General features: G+C 41.1%; 1 protein-coding gene across 1 annotated transcript; it reads left to right on the forward strand.

Moving 5' to 3' along the window:
* Positions 1 to 6,139: 6,139 nt before the first annotated feature.
* fgfbp3 (fibroblast growth factor binding protein 3) lies at positions 6,140 to 12,942 on the forward strand. The gene is made up of 3 exons (XM_085476955.1): positions 6,140 to 6,216; positions 9,426 to 9,702; positions 11,573 to 12,942. Exons 2-3 carry the CDS (start codon positions 9,431 to 9,433, stop codon positions 12,012 to 12,014), a joined length of 714 nt encoding a protein of 237 aa, XP_085333081.1. The 5' UTR covers positions 6,140 to 6,216; positions 9,426 to 9,430; the 3' UTR covers positions 12,015 to 12,942.
* Positions 12,943 to 15,651: the final 2,709 nt, after the last annotated feature.

The following is a 15,651-nucleotide window of genomic DNA, read 5'->3' on the forward strand; positions in this document are numbered from 1 at the left end:
AACCAGTCTGATTAGATTGCTCAGGTTAATGGAAAAAAAGATCAGTTTCCCTCAAGATCATCAGGGTTGCACAAACTCACGGACAGTGATGGGAATAACAGCGTTACTTTTTTCAGTAACGAGTAATCTAATTACTATTTCTAACGTTACAACGCCGTTACCGTTACTAACAAGAACTAGCGAGCTAAGGGAGCAAAACAATCGCACGAGTGCTGCTGTTTGACTGAGGAAGAATAAAGCAGTCGTGGTAAGCCAATCACACGACCACTTAAAGACAAAGCAACAAGCTGACATATACCAGTTTATAAACTGTGTTGATAGGCCGGTAAAACCAGAGTCATAATAAACAATATATACGCGGCGTTTTTTCCTCAATAGTTTCGTCACGTTTACTGTCTAAGGACAGCGCAGCGAGACCTCTCTGCTTATGCCCCCCCCCCCCCAAAAAAAACTGCCCTTTCATGTTGGTGGAAAAATGCACCATGTCGACCAATCAAAAATGATATGGCAACATGACATTTGGTTGTTTAGGAAGAGGCGGAAGATTTAGGAGTGACAGCGAGAGAGGGAGAGAGAGAGAGCAAGTGTTGAGATGTGAGAGATTTGTGACGTTTAGCGTGTTTGGAGTGTGTAGTTCATGTGTCGTCTTGTGTAGTTAGTGTGTAGTGTTGTGGTGTGGAGTGATACACCTGCTGCTGTCAGACCTGCAGGTATCAGGCTATGATGTTCTCCTTTATAGTGGACAGAAATTATTTTTTTGGAGTGGCACAAATAATTTGTGGCATCTTATTGAATGCAAACAGCTGATTGTTCTGTAAATAGTTTGAAATGATTATTAAACAAAAGGGATAAAAGGTAAATGGATGCAAATAAATTTGTTGTTTGCAAAACTTGTGCATATGATTTTAAAATTGACCATTTATATTTGCATTTAAAGTTATGAAATATGATCATTAAACATGTTTGTGGTTGTTACAGTAAAAATATAACTTTTTCTACGATGTTTTTTGTCTGATATTAGATCAATTGTGTTAATACAGTGTGTCAAAATGAAAACATAACTGTAAATTCAGACACGTGAGGTTGTGCTGAAAATGATGAGACCAAACAAGGCAAATAAATAGTTTTTAAAGGTGAAATGTGGAGGAAACATCAAAAGTAGTTAAAAATGGCCAATTATACCCTGGACCCCAGAGGGTTAAACATTTTTTTAAAGTAAGTAATTAATTACTTTTAGAATCTTGTAACTCAATTACTAACTCAGTTACTTTTTTGAAGAAGTAACTAGTAACTGTAATTAATTACTTTTTCAAAGCAACTTGCCCAACACTGCTCACAGAAACTTCAGATCATGTTGACATTTGGTGAATGAAGAACTTTAATTTTTTGAGCTGGGAAAACAAATTTTCCCTGGATAATAAACCACACGTCAAGTTGATTGGACTCTGCAGTCGCTGCTTTCTGCATGATTCATATACAAAATGTGTTAATGTGCAAATAAAAAGACAGGACAGGGAGTCTAAACGAATTCAGCCGAGCTCATCCTTCACATCATTAGCAGTTTAAACATGCCAGCAGCTCTCTCAAATGGGTTTTCAATGAGAGTCGGCTCTTCTTCACTCTCATCTCTTTCACGTTCCTCAGCCACACACACACACAGTCTGAAGGTCAGTGTTTGGTGTCATAATCACGGCAGTAATCACAGCAGAGGAGGTGACGATGATGGTGGAGCGCTGATTGCGGCTGTCTCTCAACAACTGCTCAAAACAAGAAAGTGGACGCCTCTGTTTGCAGTCAAGGACTCAAAGTCATCATCGGTACACACACACACACACACACACACACACACACACACACACACACACACACACACACACACACACACACACACACACACACACACTTACTTAACTGGAGACTGAAAACTGGTCAGAGAGAAGAGGTTAAAATAGGCAACAGGTGTTTTAATCGAGGCTTGTGCAGCATAGTGAGTCAGAAATGTGCTTACTGCCAGCAGGAATAAAAGCATGTTTATAGGAAGCTTTAGGAATATTCCTACTGTTCCAGCAGAGGTTCCATGTAAGTACTTGAAAAACTTTTATTACAGCATAAAAATGTGTATCGGAGTGATTTCATGCAGAACATGAATGACTGCTGTGTTACTATGTTCTGACATGTTTTATAGTAACCAATGACCAGCTCTCAATTCTTTGTTAGTTTCCAGAAACGACCAGTAGGAGGCAGCAGAGTCCCAGCAGCACATGCATAATAAATGTGGATAACACAGAGGGGCTCTCAGCTCCTGGCACTTCATCATGTGCAGGACACAACAGAACAGACCGGTGCCCGTCGCTGTACTTTACCAAGGTCTGACTTTCTCTCTGACCTCCTGTGTCCCTCGCCCTCCCCTGTGATGCATATTTAAAGCAGCTCTAACAATCCTTTATTTTAAGTGTTTGAAGTTTCTGTTCTGGTTGTTGTCCTCTGGGCTGCACGAGGCCTGCTGAACACACACAGGAGACACAGTCAGACACTGGCTGGTGAAGACAGCTGAACTGTATATGCAGAAGACACAGATACTTCCTCCAGGAAGTAGAAGTGCTAGAAACATGTTAATGCTGAATGAATGAAGTCTTTATAAAGATCAAATCCTAATAAATAAATATGTTACTTCATTGCTAATACATGTTTAAATATCGGCTGTGGTGCAGGAGGTCAAACTGTGTCAAACTGAAGAAGGCTCAGTGCATAAAATACATAATGGCATTGTACCACATTTAGCTATGAGCTCATTTCCATCTGCACGAAACTGTTCGTGCTGGTGAAAATGAACGTATAACTTATACCACTGCCAACTCTCTAACCTCCCAACACCGAGACTGTGTGTCTGCTGAATCACATGTCAGACTTATGATGCTCCACAGTGACAGCGTGTCTGCACAGTCTGCAGTTTAGAATTATGCTTTTTTGCTTGTTATGCTTTAAAGATTATTTGAGGGCATTTTGCCTTTATTGGATAGCAGAGCAGTGAAGACAGACAGGAAAGTGGAAGACTTGCAGCAAAAGGCCATGTGACATGTGGCTGCTTGCTTCTGCACTGGAAACTGACAATCATTCACTCCCAACAGCCAACAAGAAGACCAGGAAGAGATTAAGCTCCTGGGTCTGCTGAAGTTATATTAATATATTTTCACAACTTACTGTGAAGTCTTAAAATATCACTAACCTTCCTCCAGGCCCTTCCTTTGTTCTCTCTTTCTCTATCCATGAGTAAAGTTGAGCAATGCATCTTCAGCTGCCTTCCAATGACATCAAGAAGCTTGTCTTCCATTTCTGATTGCTGGAGAAATCCCAGCTGACGAGTTTTCACAGTGCAAAGGGAAGTGAGTTTTTCTGCAAAGTTAGTTTAACTTGTTTAAATGTGGATTTGCCTCTTGTGTCATCTGCCGTCAGTTTTTATGCCTTGCTTAGACTTTCCTTTGCCTTTGTGATCACGCTGTCAGCTGAGGGTGTTTTTGCTTGGACTCATGTATTTGACCACAGACTGGGCAACTTTGTTAGTGAGGTTAGATACAGAACTTATTTTGAGATGAGTGGATAATGGGTGGCTAAGCTGAAGAATTATATATAAGACAAATCAAAGCTAAAAGGAGAGAGAGCACTGTGAATGTAAATGTTAGCAATTAACACACTGACCAGAACAACCTGACAAAGTCAAAATATGCCAGAATGTTTCTGTCTAAAGGTTTGCTAAGAAAATGAAACAAATCTCATTTCCTTTTAATCAAATATTTGAACACAGTAGTAGTTTTACAGAGTGCAGACTACGGTTTCTATTTGGCCTTATTTTATTGAAAATATATATTAAAAAGTCTGGCTGACAAACAAAGCCCTAAAAATAACGCAGGAAGATGGATCATCCCTCTATAAATTATTCATCCTCACTGCACACAAACGCTGACGCACTGAGCTGCTTCTGTTAAAACTCGAGTAAACAATGCAGATCAGAGCGATGCCGCTCGGCTCGAGGAGCACTTATAACCGAAAACAAGGTGACAAATTTGTTCTTGATTGGCCCAGACCGGGCGGAACGGCGTAGTCATGGCACGGTCGACTTGTTTTTCAGAGTGTCCTTCTTTGGCCAAGAGGATTTTTGGCAGCGCTCGCAGGGGTGAAGAGAGAGGCGCACTCAGAGATCCACCAACCCCTGTGCTGAATGAGAAGGAGCTGGGCAGTGATGACAAGAGTGCCAGCAGGGGGTTAAGCTGTGACCCAGATTCCTGCACGAGCCTTTGTCCTGGAGAGGAGAGAAGATTCTCCTCATTCATCTCGCCGAGGGCTGAATTCGCGTTATGAATACAGTGACAGAGGGGAGGAGAGACAGACTCAGGCCGGCAGAAAACGAAATAAATGACTCTGAGTTTGCATGCATTATAGATCATTCTGCAGATGCATGCAGTTTAGCTTCAAACCAGTCACCGCTGCATTCTTTGTTTACTCTCCTCTTTTAAAATCACTGCTGGTCTGTGTTGCACGGATTTCTGGATGTGCATCGGTTAAAGTCACAACCAGCTTCAGAAGGAACAAAATATTTGTTTCCACATACGAAGTTTTATTCCAGGCAGATGTTTTAGCTTGGAATAAGGGTGTAGTGATGCTGTAATACTTTCTCTTTCAAGATTCAGTATGAATAAGAAATGAGTAAGTAAGGATGAACTGTTATGTATTATTTTGCTTATACAAGCTTTTATTGCAATAAGCAACATGTCATCATTCAGAGGGCTCGGCGGGAAAAATAAACACAGAATATCCTGAAAGTTTTAATCGTGGCATTGCGAGTAGAGCAGATGATGAGCAGCTTTATTATGTTTTCTTTCCTTGATTCTTTTTACACTCTAATAAGTAATGAACCGTTCAGTCGTCACCTGGTAAAGCAATGTTGATGACTGAAGCTAACAGCTCTAAAACAGCTTTTTATATTGGATTATTTTCTTGGTACCCTGTGTGCACTTTAAATCTTTTATTCATGCCATTATGTCTTTATTATGTGAAGCACTTTCCTTGTGACAAAAAACTTCTGTACTAATAAATTTGTCTTGCCCTGAAAATACGGTACTTAGCGAGGTACGAAGAACAGGCCCCAGACCACAAGACAGTTTGTTGCATATGGAGCTCTTCTCTCACCCCAACCAATCACAGCAGATGGCCCCGCCCCTCCCTGAGCCTGGTTCTGCCGGAGGTTTCTTCCTGTTAAAAGGGAGTTTTTCCTTCCCACTGTCGCCAAAGTGCTTGCTCATAGGGGGTCACATGATTGTTGGGTTTTTCTCTGTATGTATTATTGTAGGGTCTATATTACAATATAAAGCGCTTTGAGGCGAGCGACTGTTGTGATTTGGTGCTCTGTAAATAAAACTGAATTGAACTGAAGTGACTGTGTCCCTGTGTGTGGGCAGCACACGGAGTCAGTTTGTTGGGGTTAAGGTTTAAAAACACCAAAGAGATGCTGGAAAACTGCGAAGAAGTGTAATTACATGAGCTGTATATAAAAGATGTACGTCTCTTATCAGTGATTATCACAGTCTCAGCTGTTACGCTCTATTCAAACAAACCCCAAACTTGATGTTTCTGTGACACAGTCAGCTGTGCCACACATTCATTTCCATCACACCCAAAACATCGACGACTCTCTGCAGGCTACAAAAGGCCAAAGTAAGTCAGGACAGAGCTCGTTTTTTAAGTAATCCCACAAACATTCACACAGTGTCAGTAAGAAATGTTAATACGTGATAATTAACAGATTCATTAAACAATAACAGCTAGTCCTAGAGTTAAATGTGAGAGGACTGTGCAGTGGATGAATTTGTAAAGCACCTTACAACAGAAAACTCTCCAGTTAGGAACAAAGCGGCGTTTTCTCCCCGAGCTGAATGACAGCGATGCATCCAAACCCTCAAAATGTCGTCAGCGTGGCACAGAGCGAGGGACCTTGGCAAGTGTGTCCATTGTGCTGCTTTCACACATGTATTTTGGGGGGAGAATGTGGGAGGTGTCCTTGTTTTTTAGACTTCTTGGTATAGCAGTCTCCCCCCCCCCCCAAAACCACCCCACCTCCCTCCCTCCCTCCTCCTCCTTTATCCTCCTCTTCTCCCCTCTTTTATCCGAGTGTTTGTGGCCCCCTCAGTCTCAGAGCGACTCGGAGCCGAAGAGCGTCACATGGTAAGAGCACCGGGCCTCCACTCATCAACAGCTAACCTTCTCTTCATCTCCACTGCTTCCTCAAACTGTCTGAGAAAATATTAGACACAACAAAGAAAGGTCTTTTTTTGTTTTTTGTCATGACTTATTGATGAGGGTGCAAAGGGAGGGGAGGGGTGGTTGGGGGGGGGGATTATTTTACTTTGTTTTTATCTCCAGAAACGTGACGCTTACTGTGAAAACAGATGTTTGGTGTCATTTTTGTTCCTGAAGATGTTAAAAAAAGGGAAGTGAGGGAGACAAATATGGGAGCGCCATGTCAACATACAACTGCATGAAGTGTAGCCATACACAAAGTCTTGATTATGAAAAAATGCTTTTATTATTTTCCTCCAGGTTTTTCAAAGCCAAACAATACCATACAATCGTTGCTCCGTTCTAATGCTGTGCATCCTGAAACTCTTTGTTCAATTCAGAAATGTCACTTTAGACTCTTTGGTGTTGATCCACAGGAACGTGGACTGTGGGATTTTGGATCATCAAGAATGATTGTTTTTCTATTTCTGAGGCTTTAAGGGAGGATTTTTGGCAGCAGCTTGTCTTTGAATAATCAAACAGCAGAAAGTAAAAGTGATGCTGAACTTTAGAAGCTGGGAGACGGGTTAGGATCCTTTCTTGAACTACAGTGTTTACTAATTTTATTTGTTTGTGCACTGAAATGGAGTCAAACTCACGTCCATCTGGTAAAATCTGGCTCTGCGTCAGATTTTCTTGACGTGTTTCTTGAGTTATTTTTTGTACGTGGACCTCGCCGTCAGTAATCACACACTAATTTGTACCTTGCTGGTAGAATTTGGCGACCTTTGTGTTTTGACTGTATCTGGCGAGCGATGTGACTGAGCATGTGTGAGAGTGCACGCTCACACACATCACTTGTAATTCACGCATCGGCTCACTGGAAATCACAGCGGCCGTGAGGCCCGGGAGCCTGATGCTCTGCTGATTTAATTTTCCATTTCCAACACATGAATATTATTAATGGCTCTCATTCTGGTCATATAAAAGCATCATTACCACACAGTGCTACAGCCTGTTTTATTGCACTGACCTGATGTACGCGAGTAATTCCTCTAATAATCTAGATTGTGTTTACAGAAGAGTAATTGTGAAACATGATTAATCAAGCTTGTAGCAGCTAAACTGAAAACAGAGTCTATTTAAAAACTTTGAAGCTTAATTTTCACAATAAAATGCAAGAAAAGATGCGTCAAAAATAACAAACAGTCCATTCAGTTTGAATAAAGGATTTTTTCTGGAGGATAAGTAAATGTGGAAGTACTGGTGGGTCCTGAAAGCCTCCCCAGTGCTCACTGACAGCACCACGTCCGGGCTGGACTCCTCTTGGTGGAGTGTTTCTGACGCTTGGCTGATTTTCAATAAGCCAACGACAGACTCACCCCCCCGCTGAGTGCCCATTGTCCATTTGTTAACACTTAACACTCATGTGTCCGGATGCTCTTTGGCACTTCTTGGTGCTTTGGGTTCTGATGAGAAACTCTCTTAAACTGTTTTACATGTTCTGGAGTAGAATCCGTAGTTTTGTATATGCTGCGATGCTAACTTCCTGTGCTGATGAAGTGTGCACTGACCCAGTTCTGTTGCACCAGTCATTAAACTTTTATTGTGCTTTCTATTCAAAAATTCATTTTAAAGTTGTAAACAAATCTGTTTTTGTCCTTTGATAGATACATTTTATGGGTTGATGCAAGAAGTTACCAGAAAGTAAAGATAGAAGAAGCTTTTATTTCTTTAGTGGCTCTGCTTACAGCCCCCGAGTCTCATTCAATGTTTACACATGTAGACAAGCTTAAAGCAGCAAATAAAAGCACTTACTGTTGGTTTTAATTTTATTTCCTTACTTCAAAGATTAACAGTTAAAGGAAAGGCTAGCGTGAAACTTTCCGAAAAGCTAAATTATCATCAGATCATAAATGCTGGCAAATACACTCTCGACTCTGTCCAACACACTATTTACCTAAATGTAACAGGTTAGATTCAGGCCATAGACAGACTACAGACATCTTGTCCTTTGTGCACACGGTTATGAAATATGAAGAATAGTGCTGCTTACTATTACAGATTACAGCTGTGCTGAGACGTATTCACAGCACACATCAAACAAAGCTTCAGTCAGAGAGATTGTGAAGTCTTTACACAGACAAATGGAAACAAATTCAGACAAATACACGTCTGTATTTGCAAAATTAACTTCAGCTTCACTGAAAAATACTCGACTCCGTGTCATCGAGGTACATCATGGCGATTCTCCAACACACTGTGGACTCTCCTGATGATGGCTCATTGTTGAGCAATGAAAAATGAAGAAAACCAAACGACTTCCTGTTCAGGTCTAAAAATATGACTGAATATTCTCATCTCACAGGAAAATATGAAGGAAATCTATTTGTTTGTTTTAAAGGATACAAACTTTTTTTCACAACAGCACAGATTTTTATGGCTCTGTGGAAGTCTCATCAGTAAGTTATAGCAGCAGGAGTTTTATTTGGTGTCAGAAACAGGTGTTTTGGACACACAAAGCTCAGTGGAACCAAGAAACCAGAGCTTTAAAAGAAGTGGCAACTGTTGCCTTTCAGCCCAAAAGCCTGATCTTTCTCCTGTCCAACTCACAAGCTTTTAATACCTAGATTGTTTAGCAAGAATGCCACCAGTCCCATGGTCGGCCATCCCTCCAATCCCCAAATATAATTTCTTTCCCATTTTAAATAAGGACACACTTTTATTTCATGTTCACGGGGACACGACTGAGTAAATGTCAGACTGGACAGATGAAAATTCCTGCTCAGGGATGTAAAGTTGGTGTCCAGAAAGACTGGAGGTTCTAACATTTACACAAACTGTGACTGTGCTGTGACTTCAGCCATCAGCTGTGCTCCTCTTCCTCCTCCAGTTGGCTGATAAGGGTTGTGATTATGTCACCTAGCACATAGCTTACACTCAAGAATATTACATAAAGCTGCAGTGACATGATGGCTGTCCAGCTGGCACAAAGTCTAGTAATCATCTCTTTCCTGTAACCTTTAGTTCGATTGTCTTAAAATTAACTGGTGCTACCATTTTTGCCGTTTTCTCCAACATGAATTTAATTCCAGCTTAAAAGTGCTTCTAAATACTTAACAGCTTTCATAACCTTTCTTCCCTTCCCTGAACAGCCACAATGAGTGCCCTGCCATGTTGTGTCCTCGTCCTCCTCCTATTCGTCCCCATCCTCACTGAAGCCAAACGCCAACCAGGGCAGGAGAAGCCTGACAAACCCCGTCAGCCTCCTCCATCACCTCAACCGGCCAAGAGACCCAGAAATCGCTCCGTGCCAGGCTCCGGAGAGCTGACCACCAAGGAGGGGCATCGCTGTGTTTGGCAGACATCGGGTGAAGGTCTGGTGAGCCTGCTGGTGAACTGCAGCATTGAAGCACAAGGAGACCTGCAAAGGTGAATTATAAATCCTCTGACTAAACATTCATACTGGTGCTTTGCTCTTGTTTCAGACGACTCAGTGTTTATTTCCACTTAAAGAGACAAAGTCCTCGTTAGTTCATGTTAATAGATATAGACTTGATTTCTTAAGCTTCACTTTTGTTATGGAAATGAGGTGAGACCTTATTTTCCTGGTAAGGCTTTGTACAGAGTATCAATGTGAACACACGACTGTAGAAAAAGGAAAGAAGTTTTTGCACTCACTTTTAAAGTGGGAGTGGAAAGCTCTGCAGGTGATTCACTAACTTCCAGTTAATTTAAATCCCAAAATGCAGACAATTAATTTCAGTAATGACCAACAAAGTCTACTGATAGCAGCGGAAATTAGTGTGAAAAATGAGCTGACAGCGAGTAGTGCACGAACAGACGAGTGTGTTTCTGAAAGAGCAGGACAGATCAGATCAACGACGAATCCATATGTACTCACATGTGTTGTGTTGACAATCAGGGACGTGTGCGGTCTCTGAAGCTGTTGTTCTCTGTATGAATTAGGCTCAGGGTGCCTTATTACAACGAAGTGTCCCATATTGCCTGATGTGTAGAATGAAGAACACAAAACATGATTTTTACCAACAGATCCCGACTAAATGAAGTTAGTGTTATTGATATTTTTAAAATCCATTTGAAAACTCATATTTATTTTATTGTTGTTTTATTCTTTTAACACAGAACTTCAGTCACAACCATTATTTTTAAATGTGGTTACATTAAAAGAAATCAGTTGACATGTGCAAATGCCCTCAGTGCTCTTTTCGCTCGCTTGTGAGGCTGCAGGTATTAGTTACAGTCAGTAACTTGTGTTGTAAAATTCAGATATAATTGTAACACAGTCCAGGTTTGCCTGAGTCCAGTGTATCGTAAAGACAAATCACTACTCCATAACCGATTCTGATGTTTCAGAGCTCGCTGTGTGCGCACTGCTGAGAAAAGACGGATGCTTTTGTGCTTCCTGCAGATTTCTTTATGGGCTGTACTCAGATTCTTCTCCTCCTTTTTCAGCTTTAATGATAAATTTGATTAGATTAAACTTGACAGGTACAAAGACAATTAAAGTCCATTAGGATCTATTCAGAAGTGCATTCAGCATTACATACAAAAAGTGCAGTTATATAGAGGGTGGGCCATTTATATGTATACACCGTAATAACATGCCCAGTGTGCTGCCCAACACAATGGGCAGCACATTGAACACATTTTATAAGTGGTCAGAAACTTGTAAATAACTCATGAAAGAATAAAGTTACGTTGAAACCAAGCACACCATTGTTTTTCTTGTGACATTACCAATAAGTTTGATGTGTCACATGACTCTCTCCCTATTGAAAAAAAACAAAAGTTGTATCCAAGATGGCCGACTTCTAAATGGCCACCATGGTCACCACCCATCTTGAGGAGTTTGCCCCCTCACATATACTAATGTGCCACAAACAGGACTTTAATATCACCAACCATTCCCATGTTATTACGGTGTATCCATATAAATGCTCCACCCTGCAGATTAAAGCCTCTGCGAGACGCTGAGCCTCATCATGTGCACACACCACCATCATAATGTGGCACAGTTTGAAGCATGCTGCCTGCCATAAATCTTAGTAAATAATGTTTGAATTATTCATTCAAATATTACTTATAATGCTGACTTCAAGCAGTACAGAAATGTCATTTAAACCACTGAAGAGCTCGGAGAGAGAAGACGAGTGCTTTATGAGACTCATACCATTCAAACCATTCGGACACACTGGGTATAACGGTCTGTGCACATGGTGTCCAACCATGCCAAGCTTGTGGAGCTCTCTTGACTTTGGCCTTTGTGCTCCTCCTGCAGGTATTGGTGTCGTTACGCTGGTAAACCAGACCTCTGCCAGGCCTATGGGGTGAAGTCCAGCCAGTACTGGAAGCAGCTGGTGGGAAAGCTGAAGAAAAGGCAGAATGCCTGCGAAGGGGAAAAAGTCCTGAAGGCCAAAACCTGCAAGAAGGCGCCCGGAGAGGCCCACATGAAGCTCGCTCAGCGCAACGGGGAAGACGACAAGAAGGGAGGGAAGGAAGGAGGGAAGAAGAAACCAGCTGGTAAGAGTGTAGGAGGAGGAAGGATGGACAAAAGGAAGAAGAAGGAAGAGGAGGCAGAGGAGAAGAAGAAGAGGAGGGAGGAAAGGACTGAGGCCGAGGATGAGGAGGGAATGCAGAGTGACATGGAGCCGGTGCAGGCTTACTGCAGCGAGGGCTGGCAATCGGTCTGCTCCTTCTTTGTCAAGTTCTTTGAAGGCTGATGAGAAATTATTTTGGATTTATGATGGTGCGAATTCACAATCTGAAAACACTGGAAATCATGTTCTTAGTCTCATGGGAAGAATCAGGCAGCTCGTTTATAACAATATATATATTCTTTAATTTCATTTTCAACATGGAGCTGCTTTAATAAAGAAAAAAACAACTGGTGTTACATTTGGACATAAAAACTTTTATAACATCAGCTTTTTATAGAGTCTGACTTTTTTCCTCTAACCAATTAGCCCCATGGCATCTCCTTAGCTATGCTACATTGGAGAAATAATTACTACCAGGTAATATAAATTATGCAAAACCATTAAAATTAAAGGTGTTAATGTTCATTGAACATGATTAATTTATTAGAAAATCATTAGACTGTTAATTTAATCTGAAATGGGAAAGAGTCGACCTGTAAAGGTACTTTTTGTAATAACCTTCAGTGGGTGTGTCAGGCTTTCCAGGTGTTTTAATATTTGTTTTCAGTTCAGCTCACGTTTCGTTAATGCAGGACTCACTGCTACAGTTGGCTTTACACAAAACTTCTCATCAGCATGAGGCTAACAGTATAAACCCCATAATTCGCATCAAGTTTCTTTATTTGGAAAAAATAAACCAATTAGTTTGTATTAGATTTCACTTTTTGAGTACGTTTAGATTTTGGACGTGTGTCTTGCCATCATAGACGTGTTTTCTAGAACTCAGAAACTGAAAAGTTATTTTATGTCCAAATTTTCTGATAATACATAAATGTAATAATTCTGTGGGCAACAGTGAGAATAGTGATTTTTAAGTTTAATCATGTGTATTTTAGTACTTCTTGTTTTCTTGATGTGAAACTTTTTTTTATTTTTTACACACACTTTGTGTAACTTTTTCTAAATGACTGTTAACAATGTTGCAACTCGACAATAAAGTGCTTCAAATTTCCCTTTCTAATCATGTGATTAACATTCAGTAGTCCATGCATTCACCCCATATCTTTACACATAATCATAATATTGTGATGACATCTTGGCCATTAAAGGAGAACAGTTTGGGAGTTTTGTGGTATTTACACGAGTAAAAACCACACAGTGCAATATTTTGGTTATAAGAGTTAAAAAAGCTTGACTTTTGAGCTAAACAGACACAGGAGAAAAATAAATGTGCTGCCTTTGTTCTTTGCTGAAGATCAATGCTCTCCACTGCTCTGTTGACCCAACCATGCTCAATGTAATTAATGGACAGGCTGGATTTAATGGAGAATTTCTGTTTCGCGATCTTCTCGTGTACATTTTATTTAGTTATGGAAAATAGTGCATACTGATGAGACTTCCATAGAGCCAAATGACATGAATTCTTTTAGCTATGGGCAGTATGGATGTTTAATGACGCCAGAAACACTTACTGGCAATTTTATTAGGTGCACACTGCCTCAGTTCTTTGTGGCATGGATTCGACAAGGTGCTGAAAACATTCATTGGGATTTGTCCCATTCCACCACATCCCAGCGGTGCTCTACTGGACTGATATCTAGTGACTGTGGTGGCAGTCCCAGTACAGTGAACTCAAAACATATCCCCCACACCATTACACCACTAGCAGTAGCCTGAATGGCAGAGAGGTCTTCTACTACTGTAGCACATGTGCTTCAAGGTTCAACACGTAATGCATTCAGAGATGTTTGCTGCCTGCCCAGTTACTGTTGCCTTTCTTTCAGGTCGAAGCAGTTTGACCTTTCTCAAGGCATCTTCCCCCAAACCACCGGATGTTTTCTTTGTAAACCCCAGAGATGTTTGTGTGAGAAAATCCAAGAATTTCTTAAATACTAGGCCAGCCTGTCTGACCAATAGCAAAGGGAAGGAAACTTTTTAAACTCTTTCGGTTTCATGATGAATAAAAAGGTCACTTTCAGCTCATTTCAGACAAAGCAGGCAAACTTAGCAAAAAGCAGAACCGTTTTCAAAATACTAAATAAACATGAACTACAAAGTTCAAGAGGTTCAACTAAATGGAACAAAGTGAGCAGGTGACAGACGAAATGCTGGCTTCCTCCCACAATCTAAAATATGCATGTTTGTTAAGTGGTGGTGAAGATAAAGTGGACCTCAGATTGGTTTCTTGTTTATGTCCTTTGGTCTATTTTAGGTCTAGTTATTTACTTTGTGTGTACTCACTTCCTTGTTTCAGTTATCTTGGCTTCCCTGCATCAAACAGTTTTTCCTGCTTGTCAGCCTGAGTCTATCTTCTCCACCTGGATCACTGGATTTTCTGTTTCTACTGCCTTGGGTTTGACTGAATAAAGGTGAGTTTTTGTTCATCAAGTTAGCCTGACTGTTCCCCTGCACTCGATACAATGACACACAAAAAAAAAACCCACTTTAGAAAACCGTTTGAATACATACATGAGGTAATTTAGGAGAGAGGACACAGCTGGGGAAAACACGACACAGGTGAACAGAATCTAACGAGACAAGGGAGCTCAAAACTACACACATGATACAAGAGACTAGCAAAATGAAACAGGAAGTAGCAAACAACAAACAGTGATGGAGACCTGGGCCCTGTGCTTCGTACGTCGCTTACTACATCCAAGATCAAATGAAACATCCAAGACCAAACCATCGCGCTAACCGTGAGCGCGCTAATCCGGTTCCCCGAACACACCTGCTGTTGACGATTAGTACAGCTGGACGCAGTAATGTGACATCACTGGGTGTCGTAAAAGGGGCTACGCATCGATAGTGGAAACATTGATCGGCAACCCTCTGATTGGTCGGCGAAAATGTCGACGGAGCGCGCTCGGCTCGGTATTTTTCGGCAGCAGAGCAAGAACTCTTGAGTGAGGGATTTCAGGAGTTTCAGAGTTTAATCAGAACGCAAGGGAACACTGCAAAGGCTGCAAAAGCAAGGAGAGAGGGCTGGCAGAAAGTTGCTGACAAATTAAACTCGTAAGTAATTCAATAATAACAATAATAATGGAGTGGATTTATATAGCGCTTTTCAAGGCACCCAAAGCGCTTTACAATGCCACTATTCATTCACTCTCACATTCACACACTGGTGGAGGCAGCTACAGTTGTAGCCACAGCTGCCCTGGGGCAGACTGACAGAAGCCAGGCTGCCATATCGCGCCATCGGCCCCTCTGGCCAACACCAGTAGGCGGTAGGGTAGATTTATCATATCACACTATATTATCCAATATTATATTACATTATATTATATTATAATATGTTATATTATATCCCCTTTCACATTAGAGCCACAACAGGACCCACTAGAACATGGGAACAGGTAAAAGTGAAATATAAGAATATTCTACAGAATGGTAATATTTATCACTTATATTGCTTTTCGTCTCTTAGAAAGAGACCCTGAAATAATCTGTTTGTTTATAACAGCAACCAAGAAAAGGGCAGAGCAAAAAAAAGACAGGTGGTGGTCCTGCACCCCCTCGTCAACAAGTTGGTTAAGTAAATAATACCCTCACGGGAATATTGATATCTCTCAATGAGCACACTGTCGCGCTGAGCTAAAGGATCCTGTCTGTCCCGCAATATACGCTGAATTCTGAAAACTCTCCTTATCAATCTTGCACCTTCCGCAATGGGTGGCTCGCATATACGGACAGGACATGGCTGCGACAGGCTTCCCAA

The sequence above is a fragment of the Copadichromis virginalis genome, linkage group LG13, assembly GCF_057382275.1.
Source record: "Copadichromis virginalis isolate Kocher_CV1m ecotype Utaka linkage group LG13, C_Virginalis_male_GT1.1, whole genome shotgun sequence".
Classification (NCBI taxonomy): domain Eukaryota; kingdom Metazoa; phylum Chordata; class Actinopteri; order Cichliformes; family Cichlidae; genus Copadichromis; species Copadichromis virginalis.